This window comes from Neovison vison, chromosome 14 (assembly GCF_020171115.1).
Source record: "Neovison vison isolate M4711 chromosome 14, ASM_NN_V1, whole genome shotgun sequence".
Taxonomy (NCBI): domain Eukaryota; kingdom Metazoa; phylum Chordata; class Mammalia; order Carnivora; family Mustelidae; genus Neogale; species Neogale vison.
Genome location: NC_058104.1, coordinates 29,166,360 through 29,185,940, shown reverse-complemented (window position 1 = coordinate 29,185,940; position 19,581 = coordinate 29,166,360). Strand labels below are relative to the sequence as shown.

At 57.5% G+C, this 19,581-nt stretch overlaps 2 protein-coding genes across 4 annotated transcripts in view; one reads left to right on the top strand and one right to left on the bottom strand.

Moving 5' to 3' along the window:
* Nucleotides 1–18,212, top strand: part of LOC122895648 — a 407,274-nt gene extending 389,062 nt beyond the window's left edge. Inside the window, exons 4-8 of one of the 2 annotated variants that reach the window (XM_044233188.1) lie at nt 913–984; nt 3,710–3,795; nt 5,455–5,577; nt 6,941–7,112; nt 16,164–18,212. In XM_044233188.1, the coding sequence (XP_044089123.1) occupies nt 913–984; nt 3,710–3,795; nt 5,455–5,577; nt 6,941–7,112; nt 16,164–16,313 (603 nt within the window). In that variant the 3' untranslated portion in view covers nt 16,314–18,212. Of the gene's footprint in view, nt 1–912; nt 985–3,709; nt 3,796–5,454; nt 5,578–6,940; nt 7,113–11,795; nt 12,368–16,163 lie in introns of those variants that run through there. The other variant, XM_044233189.1, reaches the window with a different exon arrangement.
* The window catches only part of XYLT1 (xylosyltransferase 1), a 542,359-nt gene continuing 524,508 nt past the window's right edge, over nt 1,731–19,581 (bottom strand). For both annotated transcript variants that reach the window (XM_044233187.1, XM_044233186.1), the window contains exons 10-12: nt 18,206–18,401; nt 12,887–13,220; nt 1,731–7,666 (exon numbers count right to left, since the gene is read on the bottom strand). In XM_044233187.1, the coding sequence (XP_044089122.1) occupies nt 7,344–7,666; nt 12,887–13,220; nt 18,206–18,401 (853 nt within the window). In that variant the 3' untranslated portion in view covers nt 1,731–7,343. The remainder of the gene's footprint in view (nt 7,667–12,886; nt 13,221–18,205; nt 18,402–19,581) is intronic.

The window sequence follows — 19,581 nt, the reverse complement described above, 5'->3', positions numbered from 1 at the left end:
GTGCTTACACTGCAGGGAGGCCCTTTGTTCCTAGAGGCGTCTCCCAGCGATCTGTCCCCTGGGACAGGTGCTAAGATGAATAGAAACTCTCCCTTGTGTCCACCCCGGGCATTTCTCAAACTGCTGCTTCTGCGCTCTGTCTCCCTGGGCTGCGGCTGAGCTGCCTCCTTACTTAAGGGCAGGACGCCAGGTCCTGCTGCCTTCCCAGCTCTCCCGGAGCCAAACCTGCTGAGTCCCAAGGCTGCAGATGTTCTGTCCCACTGACCGTTAAGAACTCGAGAAGTTAAGTCTCTGGTTTTCAAAGCCAGATGTGAGGGGGACCGTCTTCCAGCAGGGGGTTCCCTCGGTCTCCGGTGCTTGGGGTGGGTCTGCTCCTCTCTGTGCCTGCGGCCTCCCTCCGGCCTGCAGACAGTGCCCTGGGGCAGTCTGGCTCCCAACCGCGTCTGTGGCCCTCCTTCCCCCTTTGATGTGGCCTCTTCTCTCCGTTCAGCTGCGCAAAGTGTGCTCTGTCAGTGTTTGGGTCACAGAGTGAGCCTCCGGTCCCCCTACTCTGGCATCTTCCAGGGAAGTCCTGACTGGGGCATGACTGAGTGTGGAGTTCAGGGCAGGCCACCACGGCACCCCCAACCCCCATCGCCATCCTCGAGTCACCGACTCTAGCCTATTTTGTTCCGGTTGTGCGGCCCCATCTGGGTCTCAGGGGCACTCTCCCTCCCTGTCCGTGGCCTTCGGGAGCCACATGTAAGCCTGGCGGTGAGGCCAACCCAAGGAGGGAGCAGCTTTCCTCCTGAAGACTTGAGAAGGTCTCACTGGGGCCTGGGGAACCTTGGCTCTGGTTCTGACCACGATGTATCTTGGTCCCTTCAAGCCAATCACTTCACCCACTGGAGAGTCTCTATCTTTTACTTGTAGGATGAAGGGGCTAAGACTTGGATTTTCCAGAGACCATGTGAGTGGCCATTTCCGGATGAACGAGGAGCTAAGGTAAGGCCGCGCGCTAGAACACACCTTCACAGTGGTGTCGCACAACACACGTTTCATGTCGCGGTCGCCAGTCGGGAATGGCTGGTGGGGGGGGGGGTCTTGCGTGGTGTGACAATCCGGGGGCCTGGCTCTTTCCCTGCTGAGGCCCCGCCCACCTTTGAACTGCCAGCTCTGTGAGGTTTCCCAGAAGAGTAGAGCAGAGCGACTCGCCAATGCTCCAAATCACGATGATTCAAAAACTTGGCGCTGGACATTTTGGGGGCCGGGTCTTCAAGTGCCCTGTGTCCCTCCCCCCGGCATCTCACGGGCCAGAGGTTGGCCACAAGGCCACAGCGAGGCGCGAGGACATCTGGGAAACGTGGTCTAGCTGTGAGGTGAGGAGGAAACACGTTGGCTACACGACCAGCCCGCTGGGCAGGAGAACCGCTCGCTGCTTTAAATGGCAGCCCTTCCTGGCTGGCCTGGAATTACCCAAGACTCGGAACCCATGCACTTTCACCTCAACCAGGGGAACCGTGTACAGGAGGGTCCCGCAGTAATGTCCCTGAGCGAGGACTGCGGGCTGGATCAGGGAGTGAGTCCAGACCCTCCAGCTTTTCCCGGGAGCCCCAGCTCGGTCCTGGGGTCCAGGCATTCCGTCCCTCGTTCGGGTGACGGATTCGGTAAACAGCCAACGGAGGCAGGAGGAGAGCACCGGATTTCGTAAAGATGCAGGATACTGTTGAAGAGAAGCCATACAGCCACTATTCCATAAAGACAGTATTTTTTTTTTAATTTTAAAATTCTGCATCTGAAAACACAGTATGACAGAAAGCATCGCTATACACCTGCAGTGTTTTTGGTATGATACAGGATTTAATACATCCACTGTTTTCTGCAAAAAATTTTGCTTTGTCAGACAAACTCCCCTAGACAAAAAAAATACAGCTAAGGCACAATTTTGTTGTTTTTCTGCTAAATGAAGATACAGAAAAGGTGCAAAAATGGGCGGCTAGTGCAATCGCTTTCGAGAGACACAGTCTGCCTCGAGGGAAAGCGTTCGTAGGACTGAAATTTTGATGACTAGTCAATTTCAGATAGTTCAATCTCTTTTAAAATACTCCTTTAAATAAATAGCAAAATATCTACATCTTCCAGTGTGTGCCATTGGAATTCTCTTTTTTTAAACTTTATTTACAGATTTTTTTAAATCAATACATTACAAAATAGTTCTGTACAGTTTTATGCATATCATGATCTATAACAAAATAGTTATTTTTAAAAACTATATCACCACATGTCTTTGAAAAAAAATGGGACAGTAATAACTTATTGTGAGGCCTCTAAAAATACCCAAAACGAACACTACTGACAACATAATATTAAAAACGAAAAAGACGACAGAGAAAGGACTCTAAGGACAGTTGCGCTCAATTCCAGTGAATTTCCTGCGGAAACCCTGGGGAGTTGTCTTTGGCCTCCGGCGGGACCTGGAGCGACGGACCTCGGGAGTGTGATCCCTCTGAGAACAGGACCCATCCGCTGGGAATATGGAACGCTCTCCCTTTCCAGGCAGGAAGGACGGAGAGGGAAGTAGAGAAACTCTCCTGATTTACCCCTGGACGAAGTCCCTCAAGTCCCCAAGCCTGGGAGGGGAGGCAAGAGGACAGAAGCGCAGGTGCTCACCCCGCGCGGGGACGGAAGCCACCCGGGGCCTGGGCAGTGTGCGCGACAGTGTGCTGTACCCGCTGGCCCGGCGGGAACACCCCAGCCTTCGTCTTACCCAGAGGAACGACAGGAGGGTATGTTTTTTTTAAAAGACGACACGTAGAAGCCATTTCTGTAGCGTCTGCAGCCTACAGAGGGGCAGCCCCTGGCGGTGGAGGTTGCCGTGAGAGCGCCAGGATGCTCTCTCTTCCAGGATGTCGGTGGAAGTCGGAGGGAGAGGGCAGACACTTTCCAAAAATAATGTTAAGGCCACATTTCAAAAAGGAGAAACCTAATAAGGCTTTTGGGGGTCGGGGGGAGCAGGGGAGGCGAAGCGGGTGGGAGTGGAATGAGGGATGTTGCAGAGGTGGGGCGCGGGGAGGCAGAACCTGCTCTCCTGGGGTCTGCGGGCAGAGGCAGGGGGAATGTTCCTGGCCGGAGGGAGGGGTGGGGCACAGAGGGCGGCTTCTTCCCTGCGTGGGGCTTGGGGAGGACAGAACCAAAGACCGTGTGAGGGGCAGACACAGGCGGCGCATGAAAGCCCTCCCTGGTCCTAAGCGGGGTCTGGACAGTATCTGGTTTGCCAGGTAACCCGAAACAGAAAAAGAACCAAACAAACTTCAGAGAGAGAGAGAGAGAAACCGACACAGAGAGGGAAACAGAGGGAGAGAAATTTGCATAGATTGTGTGTTCAAGCCAGCACGTTTGGGACACGTAATTATCCCCCCACCCCAGGTAAACTTCTCAGCAGACACGATGAGGTAGCGCCTGTGTGAGACCCACGGGCAGAGTAAGGTGCCCGAGCGGAGGAGGGCGTCCGGGGCCAGCACAGCTCGGACACGGCGTCCCAAACGGGTGCCAGGATGGCGGCTCAGACCTGGGACTTGGAGGGAGGCGGGGCTGTGGATACACCCCCCCCTCCCCGGCCTCCTCACCTCCCCCTCCCCGGCCTCCTCACCTCCCCCGGCCCACGGGAATTCTGGAAGGTGTGGGCTTCCTTAGGATGCGTCTCCAAATTCTTTTTCTTCTTTTTTTTAAGCACCATCTTGGGACCAGGACCAATTTCCAAGCCAGTTCTCCCGGGACACCTCTCCGTGGGACCTTGTCTCCCGGGTGGAATGACAGGTAGGAGGTTCCTGTTCTCGCTTCCGCATGATCCGTGAAAAGAGCTGGAGTTTTTGCCCCTTCCTAGTGGTGGCTCATTTCCTCCATCAGCGCCTGACCTCTTGGTAAACCATCTCCTGCGAGCAGGGGCGGCTGGCCGTACACAGGATGGATGAACTGTGGAATTGCTCTTGGCCACACTCAGAACCAAAAAAACCCCCATCAAACCAAACCAAACCAAACCACCACCACTGCTGCCACTTAATAGTCAGATTTCCTACGGAAATCTGCATCTCTGGCTTCCTTTACCAAATAGGAAGATTCTGCAGGCTCACGGGCAGCCGAGACGCCGTCTTCGGAGGCCGCGCACCCCACCACTCCCTCCTGTGTCACGCCAAGCACATTAGTGTTGGCTACTCCCACCCTAGAGGGGGGCTTTGACCTGGCAGGGCCCGGCCAACAGCTGTGCCTAGTGTGCCCGCCCCCCTTGAGTGCTTGTGCCCGGAGTCCCCGGTGGGCTCGGCGGTGTGGACCGTCTTGAGGAAAGCCCTCCCTCCCGCAGCTCCTTCTCTCTACTGGGCACCTCCCTGGCAAAGAGATGGAGGTTCCAGCCCGTGTCCTCCTTGTCCCTGTACACCGGAGCCAGGAGGAAGCCTGTCCGCCCAACCGAGGACGTGCTCAGGACATGCAGCTGCTTTATGGGGGCGTGTGGGGTCTTGATCGTCCTGAGTGCAGTGGCCTCTGAGAAGTTAAACTAGCAAGGGGGAAACGAAGCTGGGAGGGCTCGTGATCTGACCAGAAAGGTCTTTTTCCAAAGCGAGGAAAGGGCCTCCTCCTTAAACATGGGGTCTGGGCGCTGCTCGTGTCCTCGAGGGAGACTGCTTGTGCTGACCTGGGCCATGGGACTCAGGCAGACAGGCTGCCCCCCGAGCGTCCCTGGACGGGCCGGCTGGGACATCACAGTGGTGCCACAGCCTCCTGAATGTTTCCTTCTACCCAGGCTGCCCCCAGGCACCCGGTCGGTGAGCCAGGGCCAGACATCAGGCTGTCACTAGGGTTTGTCTCCTGTGCTTGGGTCCAGCCGCCCAAGCTCCCGGCTGCCTGACCCAGCGGCCTTTCAGGACGCCCTCCCTCTCAGGCAGATGCGGCGCAGCTGTTAATGTGCCCCGGGGAAAACCTCACCTTCTTGCCAATCCTCCTGGCCTTTGTTTGGAATTTTTTTTTTTTTTTTAATAGTAAAATTATTCCCTGGTCTGAAGACAGAAGTCTTTAAAAAAACACTGGGTAGGACTGGCTGACCTCCTTGCCGTGAGCCGAGGGGGGCCGGTGGGGATGCTGCCAGGAGTAGACCTTCTCTGCTGGTTCTGGGGGGGAGAGGGTGGGCCATGCCGGTGGGTGCAGGTGGGCCCCAGGGAGGGGTCTGCAGGCACACCGGACCCAGGCCTGAGCCCTGCACAGGACACCGTGGAAACCACGGGACTCCTGGCGAGGAGGGTGATGAGGAAGGCTCCCTGGGTGGGCTGGGGCAGGAGGTGGCGGCCCAGGCCTCTGGGCACCTAGAGTTCGCACGTTCATTGAGCGATGATCCGCCCTTTCTCGGCAAGCGCCCCTGAGGTCCCCGGCACCCCTGTGACATGGGTAGCTCTGGGCTCCATCTGACCACGCCCCCTCCTGCTGCAGTGGTGCTCTCTGCCTCCCAGGTTCCGAGGCAGGCTCTGCAGTGGGCAGCGGGAATGGCTCAGGAATTCCAACCCTCCCAGGACCGAAGGACCTGCCAAGGCTCCCACCCTGCCTGAGCAAAAGGTAAGGCTCCGGGGTCCCCAGCGGGACCCCGCTTTCGGCCAGCAGATGCTGGTGCAAGCATTCTCCTCGTGATGTCCGACACCCCTGCTTTCCTCTGAGGGCATGAAGAATGCAGAGCAGACAGGAGAGACAGACACTGGGGAAGGAGAGGGAGGCAGGGAGGGCGAGGAAGGTGGGGCCTTTCGTGAATGAAGGCAGCTTCAGTTAGTAAGAGACGTAACTGATCAGCTGCAAAAGCAGCACCTACTCATTAGTCATTGACTAAAACATAAATAATAAATACCGAAAGTGTCCCTCCTCCAGCCCCTCCATGGCCCACAGGACATGTGGGCAGGCAGGGCAGGGGCTCTGGGGTGAGCGCAGGGTGGGGGTCGGGGGTGGGGGTGCTGTGGTACCTTCATACCCGCGCTGCCCGGAAACACGAGGACGGGCTCCCCGGGGCAGAACAGTTGGCAGCTGGGGTCGGTCTTGGCCAAGGAAAGCCTCTCCTGGGGGGAGTGGGGGCTGGAATCGGAGAAGGAAGGGGCCTCAGGTTGGGTTCTCCAGCGGAGCGGGGCTGGCCCTCTGAGGCACACAGCAAGGTCATGGTGCAGGGATCTGGCAACTCAAGTACTTGGAAGAACGCTGTTGTTGAGGTTTGAGCCGATCGGATGCGCAAGCTTCCAGCTTTCCCGCTGCACAGCAGAGGGGCCCACTGGCACCTCCGAGAAGGAAGGGCGTGAATTTGAACACCAGATCTGAAATGCCTGTCCTGGAGGCGAGAAGCCTGGTCCCTCCCCAACCCCCGCCCTGGAATGGGGGTGGGGGTGGGGCATTCCCAAGGTTGGGTGGGCTTCCCCTCCATGCGGAAGGCCTCAGGCTGGAACGGGTATTGCTAGGCTATTCGGCTCAGGAGTTGGGTCCCAACCATCTGAGTTTCATGGCCACGGGCCCCAGAGTTCTCCTTGTCCAAGACCCACGAGGTCAGGGTCTTGGTCTCCCAGCCCCTGCACGGATGCTCAGATACCTGAGCCTCATTGCCTTTCTGTAGCCTTGTGGGGCAGTCTGGGAGCGAGGCTGGCCTGGAACGCAGACTGCGGGGAACCTTGGCCATGTCCCATCAAAAAGCTCTCCTGCTTATCTAGCTAGTAAGGAGGCCGACTTGTCGGACAAGGGCTGGTGGATGGCTCACCCCGTGCCCTTCCCCTCCAGGGGTGGGAAGAGGAGCCCTAGGGCAGGGCTGGAGGTCATGCCCAGGGTCTGGGCAGTGCTCTTCCAGGGGGTTCTGTGGAGCCCTTGGGTTCGGGAGGAGACTCGGGAGGCGCCCTGGGCAAAGGGACCGCCTGGTGGGCTAAGCTTTGACAAAGAACTTCACCCTCCCCAGCTTCAACCCGAGCAGCCCGGATGTCAGCCACACCTTGAACTTCTACCTCCAACTGCGCTTCGTAAACAGAATTCTGCTCAAAAGAAAAGTTGGAGAATCACTTGACTGGGGGGATTGCATCACCGCGGTGGAGGACAAGGAACCTGGAGGCTTCGAGGGCCAACCAGAAGAGGTAAGACGGCCCCGGGGCTGCGCACTCCTTCCCCCCAGAGCCTTGGGGGGGGACGGGCAGGTCGTTGGCAGGAGCTGCCTTGACCTCTGCACCTTCCTGTCCATCGTTCTGTAGCCGGGAGAGCCCCTCACACAAAAGGCATCCCGGCAGCAGGGGCAGCAGGGGCCGGGCGCCGCCAGCCCTTGGGCTGCTTTCCCTCTGACATCCACTGGGGCCCGCACGCGCCTGGTGCTACCTGAGCCGGCCATCAGGTTTGACAGCCCCCAGCTCGGACTTGGGGTCGGGGCTGGAGGAGCTCCAGGCGGTCTGGCTGCAGGGCTGCAGGACGGGGCAGGCTGTGGGGCCCGCGGCGCAGACGTCCATGGCGGTCCACATGCCCCCCACCAGCGAGTCCAGCCAGCGTTCCAGTCCCGCGCCCGTGGAGGCCGCGTTCCTCCGGGCCTGCTCCACCTGGGCCGGGCTGATGGGCAGGCTGAGGACGGGGTTCAGGCTCTGGAAGCTCTGCTCCATGTAGGCGCTGCGCGGGGGGCCGTTGTGCAGCTTCAACGCCTCCTCTGAAAGCCACAGAGAAGGAGGAGCGGGTCAGGAGAGTCCCCGGGGAGGCACCGTCCGCGGGGGACACTATCCTGCACAGTGGCCGCAGCCCCGCCACACAGACGAGGACCCGGCCTGCAGGGACACTCCTCCCACAGCCACAAGCCCCCACCCCCCACCCCGGTGCAGGGCATGGTCCACTCATCTGTCCCCAGAGCAGTCCAGACCGTCCGTCCATTCATTCACGCACGACATTTTCAGCACCGACTTGGTCCAAGGCATTCGTTCAACACATACTTGCTAAAACTCCCTCTTCGAGGCATTCACTGGACGAAGCTACAAGGCCAGGCCCGGCCCCACTCCACCCCCCGGAGTGAGCGGATGGAAGATTACAGCCCTGCGCGGGGAGACGGAGGACGAGCCCTAGAGCAGGTCGTTGCAGCCGGTGCTCAGGAACCCGGGTGGACTGCACGGGGCAGACTCAGAGCAAGGGCTGCCGGCCGGGGGCGGTGAATCAAGTTGCGCTAGGACACAAGCCGTGCCTCTTGGCGGACCTGCTGTCCGCAGCCAGTTCTGCCGCCAATGCGCTGTGAAGCCCTTGAGACAGGACCGTGTGTGGCCCGCAAAGCAGGGAAGCTTTACTGTGTGGCCCTTTATAGTAAAAGCTTGCTGCCCCCCTGGAGCCAGAGGGGACCGAGGATGTTTATTTTGGATGAGGGGGTAAGGGAGACCTCGCGGAGGTGCCTCCTGAGCAGAGCGCTGGTTCATGAGACCAGGGAAGCCGCAAGCAGATGATGGCAAACAGAATTCTGGGCAGAAGCAAAGCCTCATTAAAGGGCTTTCTGCAAATCACCTCATGAGAGTCGGAGCCAAGGCTGGAGTCTGGGTCTGTGGACGCGCCTCCACCGGCTCTTACCAGCCCAGCTCTGCCGAGCAGCACCTCCCGTGTGAGCCCGTGGGCGGCTGCCAGGGCTCCTGGGTCGGGGTCCCCAGGGCTCACGTCCCTGGTGTGTGGCTTCAGATGACAACGCCGGGTGCCTGCTTTCCTGGACCGTCAGAGGAGTGTACCTCAGAGTACCTCAGAGCTCGGCGATGGTCCCTGTGCTGATTTCTAGTAAGGGCTTACAGTGGCGCCTGGCGTTAGTATCTAAGCTGACCTCCACCACTCAACACAAAACCCCAATAATCCAGCTAGAAGTGGGCAGAAGCCATCCAGGTGGCCAGCAGACACACGGAAAGACGCTCACCGTCCCTCAGCGTCAGGGACGCACAGACCAGAACGGCAGGGTCCCACCTCCCACGTGTCAGAAGGGCGAGAATTCCAAAGATAAGAAGCAACCGGTGTTGGCGAGGACGCGGAGCAAGGGGGACCTCGCACACGGCTGGTGGGGACACGAGCTTGCCGTGGAAGAGGGTGTGCAGGGGCCTCGGATGGTTCAGAACGAGCGCCCCTGGGCTCCAGCCACCGCTACTGGGTGTTCCCCCGAGACTGTGGACGTGCTAACCCGTGAACACGTGCGCACCCCGAGGTTGACTGCGATGTTGTTGACAACAGCCAACTACGGAGGCGGCCCAAGGGTCCCTCACAGCTGAGCGGGTAAAGAAGAGGTGGTGTAGACAGTGGGACAGGCACAGGGGACCAGTACTCCGCACAAACCAGAATGGGACCTTGCACCTAAGATCAGCGTGGCCAGAGACAGAGGAGCTAATGCTAATGGAAATAAGTCAGAGACAAATACCACAGGATCTCACTCACGTGGCCTTAAAGAAACAGACTCTGAGATGCAGCGAACTGGTGGTTGCCAGAGGGGAGGTGGGCGGCAGCAGGGGCGCGAGAGGGGACGGGCGTTCGGAGCACGCGCGCGAGGAGTTGCTGAGTCACGGCGTCGTGTGCCCGAAACCACACGCGACCGCGCGTGGCCTGTCCTGTACGCACACGCAGATGGCGCCCGGCCCAGACCGATGCTTGGAGAAGTTCAGCCAGAATTGTTACGGCCGGTGTTCTCAGTACTCAACCCTGTACACGCACAGAGCCGCAGGGCTGGCGTTATCCCCAGTTTGCAGATGGGGAAACGGGTGGCGATCCCGCCAGACCGGGACCGGCGAGTCCAGTCTACTTCCTAGGGCTGGCGGGGGAAGCAGGAAGAGCGCACATCTGGGCTGATGGAAAAGAGCTCGCTGTTGCGGAGAAGTTCCCTGCTGTTGCCTCTTTCACTGCCAAACGCAGGAAGAGACTGTGAAAACCTACCGGCCACCGACCGGGGTGAGCCCGGGTTTTAACCGGTCAGCTCTGGCTCGGGTGAGAGAGCGAGGGCTCGTGGACAATGTGGCACTCAGAAACACTTCCCGTTCCCCGGACGGTGGCTGTCCCCCTTGGGGGCAACCAGGACGATAATCCACACACAGTTTTCGAGTATGAGCTGTCCTGAGCGGGGTTCGAGGAGGAGGAGGAGGCCCACAGCCCTGCCCTTCTCACGGCCGCTGGAGGAGTGAACTGCGGCCTTCTGAACCGGCCCCGGCCCGCCTCTCCCTGATGCTGGCAGGGGCGTGGGCAGCTCCCAGCCCGCCTGTCTGAGGACGGAACCTCTTTCTCGAGCAGGTTCTGCCTTGTCCATCAGGGAGCCTCTCAGTCCCTCCACATCGGCAGAGCTGGCCGTGGGGCGCTGCCCGCACCCGCAGAAGGCTGGCCACGCGAAGAGAAAAGCGCAGCTAACAAGCATCTTAACGCTGGGAACCAAATATTGTGGCTGATGCAGAAAACCCTTATGAAAAATGAGGTTAATGTGGGAAATGCTATTACAGCACCAGCCCGTGATGCTCGCCTCTATAATTAAATTTTCCTCAATTCCACCTCATCAGATTTCTTGAGATTACCAGGGACGCATCGATAGCAAATTACTCTTGATGAATCATTTTACAAATTGCATCGCTCCCACCTTCATGTTCCTGTCACTGGAACATCGTTAACGGCCGCAGTCACTGACAGCGGAGGGGGCCGCTCCCAGCGGGGTAGGATGACCCCGGCTCATCCTGGGCAGGGGTAGGAAGAGCCGTGCCATCTTCAGAAACTCCAAGGAGAGAGAGAAAAAAAAAAAAAAAAACTGGAAAAATCAGGACCCGGTGAATGGCCCCAGGGTTTTCTCCCCCCTGGAGTGGAGGACCGCTCCTTTGTTCCGCTGACAGGTATCTGGAGCGAAGAGGAGGTTATTTCTCTCTCCCTCCTCTGCGTCTGGTTTGGGAAACTCTCAGGGATGCTAAGGCCGGGAACCTCGTTGGAGAACACTTGGGGGCTGGCCCAGCTGGTACAGGAGAGGCTGTCTTTTGGCTGTTTCCCAGGGGAGAAGGGGGAGCAGACTTCCACCTGAGAAAACCTGAGGTATTCTTCTGCTTGCTCAGCCCAGAAACTTAGCAGAGGCCAACAGAGTTCACATCACACCCGCCCCCCTCCCCCGTTCGAATTCCAGGCAGCCCCTCACCACGTCTCTGTCCCTCTCTCCTCGTGTCACTAGTCAAACGGCACCCAGACCCGAACTCTCTTTACCTAACGGAGGCCGTAAGGTGTTTTTGGCTTCTGGGTTTCTGTTACATGTAGACAAACAGTTCCAAATACCAAGAGACCCAGAAATCCTGTTTCTAGGAAACTGTTTAGGGCTGAATCTGTATGGGCACAGACAATCTGAGATTCAAAAATCTTTGCACTGCTGTCCGGACCACCACCACCAACAGGAGAAGCTGTGTGTGCCCATGGGGGCAACAGATGAATTCTGGGTCCTTAACCCAACGGAATAGGAAGAAGCAGGTAAGCTTCAGACACACGGACTCGGACCAGTCCAAAGAGCAAGTTTTAAGACAGAACGTATCACTCCATTTTCAAAAATCAGCCGTTGTGGGTTATGTTTATGCTTTGGAAGCCTCCAGAAACTGCTAGAAGAACGAACACCAAAGTTTTGACGGCGGTTCCCCTGGGAGGTAGGACTGAGTGGGGAGGAAGACATTCCCAGTGATCAGAGGAGGACCCAGAAAAATGAAGTAAACTCTTCCGGTGAGAAGAGAAAAAGGCAGCGGGCGCCGACCTGCCTCTCTCCCGGCCCTCCCTGCCCAGCGGGAACCCCCACCCTGATTTCCCACGAACGACTCTGTTCCCCACAGGTTTCTACGGACACGAGAATCCTGAAGTCAGGAACTGCGGGCTTGGCCTGCTTCTGAATTTAAATACGCGCACCCTCGTTTCGACTTCTTCGGTGACCTGCTCCCCTCAATGTCACGCTGCAGAGACTCACCCAAATCAGCCCGCGGAGCCGAGCGGCGCTGGTGTTCCCGGCCATGCCAAGCTCCGTGTCTGGACAGACCTCACCAGCGTTCAGCCGTCTGAACGAGGGCATCGGGGCCGCTCCCGGTTTGGTGCCATTAGGAACGATTCCGCTCTAGGTCTGCACGGGTCTACGAGTCCGTGGGGCATCCACGGAGCCCTGGGACTCCTGTGTGGCACGGGGGCCACGCTAAGCCATTTTCCAAATGCGCTTTATCACTCTGCATCCCCCCCAGCAGGAGCTGGACGGCTGTTCTCCGGCCCTCTGCCGTACAATACTGTCCAACCTTGGAACATTTCTCAGCTGTAGTGTGAAGTGGGACCTCGTTTTGCTTTCCATTTGCATTTCTCTTATTATTCATGAGGATGAACAGCTTTTTATGTGTGTGTGGGCCATTTATGTTCTTTTTTCTCTCTCTCCTTTGTAGCAGGAGTTGGCAATCCTTTTTTTTTTTTTTTTTTTACAAAGGGCCAGATAATAAATATTTTTAGGATTTGTGGGCCATGCAATCTGTGTCATAATTCCTTAGCGCTGCCATTCTGGTCCCAAGGAAACCATGAACGGTCTGTCAATGAACGTGTGTGGCTCCTACTTTAATTACTATTTTTTTAAAAAGTAAGATACTGAGTTTCACTCAGTATCTGCCTGGGTATGTTTCCCATCTTGTCTTAAATACGATCAGGGCTTTCTGGAAGTCCAGTGGGAGAGCAGGTAATAATCAGGTATCTAAGAGATGACATCACCTCAGCATACAAGTGGAAAACGAGAAGGTCCTCTACGCAAACAGGCAGGGGGAGGTCCAGAGCGGAGAGCACTGTTCTCCGAGGCAGCCTCCGTGCCCCACGTGTGAGCAGCACAGCCCCGAGGAGGAGGACCCCAGGGACCCCCAGGATGGACTGTCTCCCCCGCAGAGACGCCGGGAGTACTCACCTGGTCTGATAGGCTGCCTGTTGGAGAAGGTCAGCGGAGCAACGAGGAATTTGGTCTCTGCGACTGGCACCCAGTGGTGAAGAATTTTCACTGTCCAGACCCCAGGCCTCAGGGGCAAGTTCAAAGGGGGCTTGTAGTGGGTGAACTCGGCAGTGGATTCAATCAGGATGTCATAGGTGGCTGCGATGATGTTGACGGGGTCCACCCAGATGACAGTCACTGTGACGTTGGGGCCCTTCCCCCATTTCTGCATGCCTACGGGCTCGTCCATGGGCCCCAGGAGACCCCCAAAGTTGCGGAAGAGCCGCTCCTTGGCATCCCAGTCAGTGCCGACCTGAAACAAGAGAGCGAGACCTCAATTCACTGGTCCCTGAGAGACCTAAAATCCTGCTTGTAACACTGCATACACCCATTTTACAGACGAAGAAACTGAGGCTCCCAGTAGTTACCTGCTCAAGACTGTGCACGCACTAGTAAGCAGAAGATCTGGGATTAGGGCCTGGTCTGGGGGATTACAAGGCCTGTGGTCCATTCATTAACCCTTAGGGCTCCTGGGCCTGACACACGGTTAGTGCTTCAGAAAGAAAACCCACCACGCACTGAATGAATGAACGAGTGCTGGCTGGTAGGCCAGCAGGTACAGCTAGTGCTCAGCCTTCGGGCACCGGCATTTCATGTCAGGTTCTGAACTACGAGAGGCTCTCTCAGCCCCTCCTATCATGGGCAGGAGTCCACGTGGCTTTCCTAGGAAGACCTGGTTGTGCCCTCCCTACAGCCCTCAGAGCCAGACCTCAGGGTGTGGGCCCTACGAGGCATCCTCCCTGCCGGCCGGCCGGCATGCATGTCTCCGACTTGCTGGGAGTCTGCTCGTGGCTTGTCTGCAGCGTACGTCCGGCCAGGAGCCAGGAAGACCTTGTGAATCGTCCCCTCACCGCTCAGTGCCCCCACGGCTGGCGTCACTGAGCTCTGCGGGTGCTGAGCACCATGCCTGGCACATAGCAGGGCTCCGTATCCATGGAATCAGCAAGTGAAAGACTCGGCAGGACCGATCGGACCACTTGGGGCCCGACACTGAGCTCTGCCACCCCTTTCCATCAGTTTACACGAGGGGTCTGGTCACCCAGGAGGCTTCAGTGTTTCTGAAGACCCAGCACACGTGGGCACACGGGCGGCAGATGACAAACACACTCGAAGGCTCGCCTGTTCCCGTGGTCTCTCCACGACCAGCCCCTTGGGTGCATGTGTGCAGGTCGGGGTGCGGGGGCCTCCGTACGAGCCAGCAGCGGTGGCTGGCGCTCCGTTCTTGCTGTGAACTCCCGCGTCCGTTCTTTCTCTGGGGCTCGTGTTCAGCCCGCGCTTACCGTGGGGCTGGCACAGCGCCGGGCGCTTCGAGGCACCGGCCCGCATGACTCGCTCAGCTCCGCGAAGGGGGACCTCGTCCTGGTCCTCACGTCACAGATGAGAACACCGAGGCTCAGAGCACATAGGTCCCCTGCGTGGCCGGTGAAGGGCCCAGAGGCTGTGTCCTCACCTGCGCTCGCGCGTCAGCCTCTCGTTCATCCGATGCCCACGTGCCCGGCGCCCGCTGTCGCCCGGGGCCCCCCAGTGCGCTCCGTGGTCCGTCTTTAGACAACCGCTTTCAAATGGGGACGCAGCAGCCGTCCCAGGGAGGGGGCTGAGGCAGGGGTACAGAAACGTTTCTGCAGGGGCCCCCTGGGGCCGGCGGCCTCGCGGCAGAAGGGACCAGACAGGACTGAGTGAAGAAACGCACGCGGGCGTGAGCAGGATTCCAGCCACGGCCTCCGAGTCTCCGAGGTTGCTGAGACAACCCAGTCCTGTCCCTTCCCTACATGCAACCCTCTTCAGCACCTCAGGATTCTCAAGCCTGGTCTCTGTCACCTCATCCTGTGAGGTCCGGTCCCTTTTGGTCCCGCTTCGTCTCAACCCCTCCTCCCTCTCTCCACTCACCCCTGCTGCGGCGCGTCCGTGAGGACCGCACACTCTTGTCTCTGACCCTCCGTTAGTTCCTGGCCTTCGGGCTGGGACAGTCTTCCTTTCCCCTCCCTCCTCCTGGCCAGCTCCTGCTCCTCGGGCAGAGCTCAGCCAAGGTGTTGCCTCCGCTCCGGAGCCTTCCCTGGTTACAGGCACCACCGAGGTGCTTCTCCGAGGATTCGCCCACGGCGGGCTTCTCTGTGCGCGGTATTACAACTCTGAATTTATGCTGTCCCTTTCCTTAGCTCAGGACGGTCCACTCCAAGAGGAGAGGGACTGCATCTGGCTGGCTGAGCCCTGGATCTCTAGTATCTCTAACGCCTAAAGCACGCTGAGCACGTGGCAGGTGCTCAGTCGCTCCTTCCATCCGTCCGTCTGTCCACCCACCCTCTAGACGCGTCACGAACGATCAGGGGCTGAGCACACGGACATCCCTGTGCCCGAGGTCCATCCCCTGTGGACCTCCCCTGCACACACTGACTTCCCACAGATACTAACAAGTGGAGGAATGGTCACAAAACGAGGGCTCCTTCTTAAAGAAGGGCTTTGTCACCAGTTAGGGGAGGACACTTGGCAACAGTATCCTTGGCAATTCTCTGAGGTCTGAGCTCTAAAAGCGAGACAGCCCAGGTGGAAGCTGGGTAGAGCAGCTGGGAGCAGAGAAACTGGATCTCATTTCCAATCCTAGGAGAGTGAGCGGAAGGCTCGCTGCCAGCCCAGGCGCGAGCAGGGCTGGGGCTGCCTGGCGGGGGGCAGATGCTGTCACCCCCTCTGGGGCTTTGAGATCTTCTCACAGACTCACTGCAAGTCCACAACCACTTACTACACAATGATCACTAATCACATCATGACCATGTTCAAGGTCACCACGTTGCTCCCCAGCTTCAAACCCACTAACAGTCTCTCACTGCACTGAAAATACCACCTGAGCTTTTCTCCTGGGCCTTCAAGCTCGCTCACAATCTGCACATTCCCTCAGACCTCTTTTCCACTGTCTTCCCTCTCAGTATGCTCCCGCCACACAGGCCTTGCTGCTCCTTGCATGTGCCCAGATGCTTCCCAGAGCCTCAGGGCCTTTGCACATGCTCTTGTTGCTCTCTTCTCTCAGACTGCCCCAGCTCTCCCCGTCACCGGCTCTTTTACAGCTTCCCAATGAATCAACCCATTGAAAGTAGTCCCCATTGGCCTCTTCAATCCTTGGCAAAGACAGGAATGAAGTTTGATGTTCTTTATAATACTTGCCATTAGCTGAAATGCTTTTGTTCCTGTATTTGCTCATTCACAGGCTGACTGCCCCGCCGGAACTACAATTCCATGGCAACGAGAGCCTGGACTGTGTAGCTCACCACGACCTCTCCTGCTCCCAGTACATCATGAACATCTTTCCTGCAAGCCAGTAGCATGGGACTCCCATGGGAGGGAGAAATCCATCTGACCACTCAGCGACACTGGCCACCTGCTTGTGGCCAGGCCCCTGGGCCAGGCCACCACGAGGGGATCCCCTGCGGTTCTTCCCTTCCCTCTTGTCTGATGGGACAGTGTTTGCCTTAAAAACTACTAGGACTTCAGAAAAAAGTGCGAGGTACAAAATTCAGGGCTACATGCATGCTGGTACTCTGCCAGAGATCTGGACGGTTCTCACATCAAAGTTGCCACCCCTATGGCAGGAGCCCTCACAGATCACTAGCCACAGACTGGCCACCCTCATCTGTCACTGCCGGAAGTGCCCCGTGACCCAACAGCTGGCTTATCAACAGGGAGCACCCAGCCACCCGGCATCCATCTCGTTAATGGGACGTTAACATCTTCAACTGGCCGCCTGGGGCCCCAGCGCAGAATCCAGCTGGGCTGCTGTCTGCCTGCCCCCCGACATTCATGGAGGCAGCTCCCATGGTGCCTTGGATCCCGCCAACCCACTTGATCCTTCACTGAAAATTGAAAACGGTAGCTTCACAAGAAACCCCACTCCGGAGGGCAGAGCTGGGCCAGCTGGGGCCATGGGCAGCCGGGAAGGGACTAGCACGGACTGCACAAGCGGGTCGAACAGGTCCCCCCTCCAAACCCACTCCCAGCCGTTCAAGATACTCCGTGTTCTAAAACGACGCCGACTGCACGTCCCTAACCCAGCAGCCACACTCAACAGGGAGTACCACACAATCAACAGGGAGTACGACGCTCCGGGGACCAGTCGCCCTCCAGCTGCTGGCTGAGATGGGGAAGGCAGGAGTCGGGTGCTGGAGTTCGGGAGGAGCCACCCTTCCCCAAGCTGGACCGGCTTCCCCTCCTGCACATCATCCCCCGCCCCCCCAGCGTGCGTGCCATTCGGAAATCCTATCTGGCACCTCCAGATGACATATGCAGGGAACGCAGCGGTGACCAAGAGGGACACGGTCTCCGCTTTTTGGAGGACAGCTCACAAGTGGGAAGAGAAGTCAACAAGATGATTTTGCACGGTAAATGCTACGAAAATGACAAAACCGGTGCCAAGTGGAGACTGAAGCTCTTGCGGCATACGTGGGTGGGCAGGGAGGGCTTCTTGGAGGCGCCACTTGGATTTAGATCCGAATGACCAAAAAAAGCTGCCCATGTGGACACAGGAAGGAAGGTGTTGTAGGCAGCCAGAATACCACCTGCCAAGAGACCTCCAGACCAGGTCTGCAGGGGGCTGATGTGACAGGGGTGGTGCTGGGCTAAAAAAAAAACTACGCTTCCCTCCCAGGGATCCGTGCACTGGTCTGTCTGTCTATCCACTGGCCACCCGGCCGGCCATCCGTCCTCTCATTCATTTAGTGACTGATCTGAATAAAGCCCGGTGCTAGCACCTGGGGAGACAGAGGCACGAGGAAGCATGTGGTTTGTGGCCAGAGAGACCGGGCTCCATTTGAGCTCTTCCTCTTCCTAGCTACCATCTCAGAAAGTCCCTGGCCCTCCAGAGGCCTCAGTTCTCGAACAATCTGTACAAGGGGACTAATGCCATCGCTTCGTTAGGAAACTGGTCTGTTCTCACCTATGACTAACACAGGCTGAGGAGGGGGTCACTGGCCAGGATAAAAATGATGAGTAGAGATTCTACTGTAAAAAACAGACCCCGGCTCCAGGTCGACTGGGTCCGCAGACACTGGTACCCCTGTGTCTCTCTCCCCTGGCCCCATTTAAGATGCCGGTGCCTGTGCCCGTGGCTGGAGGAGCCTCCCTAGGCGCAGGGCGTGCTATCTTCTGGTCCCCTTCCCCTCCCTCTCCGTTGCCAAGCGTCAGACTGGAACCCAACGGAACCCAGCAGGGCCGCTGGAAACGACCATGGAAGTGCGCCGGTGTCGGCCGTCCTACCTCGGAAAACTGGAGTCTCCCAAAGTCGCTGGGCGGGCTTGCGATCTTGAAGACCTTCTTCGGCATCACCCACGTCTCCAGGGTCTCCAGTTTGCTCACAGCCAGATTGGTAGCGTGATGCTTGATCAGAAAGCCCTGGAAGCGGTCCGCAAGGAAGTAGAGGTGGACGGACGCTGGGTGGCCCATTGGGTAGTACCTGCAACACACAGTCTCCCGTGAGCCCGGGCGCGGGGCCTGCAGCGCGCAGGCTCACAGCCCCACGCGCACTGCCTGCTGCCCCCAGCCCCGCGCAGGCCCCGCCCCGTTTTCTCAGCGCTGACCCCCGGCCTTTGCACCATCCCCGAAAGCTGCTCCCTGGGTATCTCAGATCCCACCACCAACGACTTCCTGGTGATTATCAATGTAAACCTGCTAACTGTACAAGAGCACAATAAAGAAAGTGAAAATTATTACTTCTGATGCTTCTTCCCCTAGGGGATGACAGCTCACAGATATTTATCGATCCTCTGGTGCCAGGTACTAGGAAGGGACAACGGTGGCCAGTGATGCCACAGTGATGGATCTCCTCTCAGCCTGATTTCCTATGCAAATTCAGCCTGATTTTCTATGCATATATTTGCATAAATCTTACATGCTTGGGATCATAATATACATACTGGTTATATCCTGCTTTTTGCTTCACAGTATTTCCCGAGCATTATCGCATGCCTTTCAAAAGTCTCTGAAAACACAATTTTGGTGACTGTGTGCACAACCCACCCCAGTGTGTGCCATGCCGTGTTTCACAGAGCAAGTTCATCACTGGATGCTTAACATTTTTTTTTTTTTTTGGCTTTTCTAAACAATCCAACATCTTTGAAGAAAACTACTGAGGACGCCTCTTCTCTCCCCTCCGACAGGTTCTCATGTCTGCTGTCCACCTTTATCAGAAATGTACTGACTCATGCTCCCAGTGTCCTCAACAACACATTGGGTCTGATCCTCAAAAATTACTGCCCATCTGGACAAACACGCGCACACGCACACACAAGTAGCTCATTAGGACATATGCCTTTGACACCCCAAGTCTCGCTGGCTTAAAGGGGCAGGGGATGCAAAGCAGGAGAGCTTGTCATGGGAGTCAAAACAAGAAAGAGGTTCCGGAAGGGGGTGGTCAGTTGCGTTGGGGGCTGCTGAGGGGTCAAGTAAATGAGCCAAAGTCAAGCACTCTGGAAGTCCAGGAGTGAGGCTCTGACGGCTTGCTTTCCCTTACTTTTTCTGTCAAGAAATCTGTTGTCCCCGCCTGCCTCCATCCTTTTCTCTCCTGAGGCACCGCCACAATCCTGGTCCAAGCCACCATTGTGCCTCACCTGGACCTTTCTAGGACCTTCCTTCCT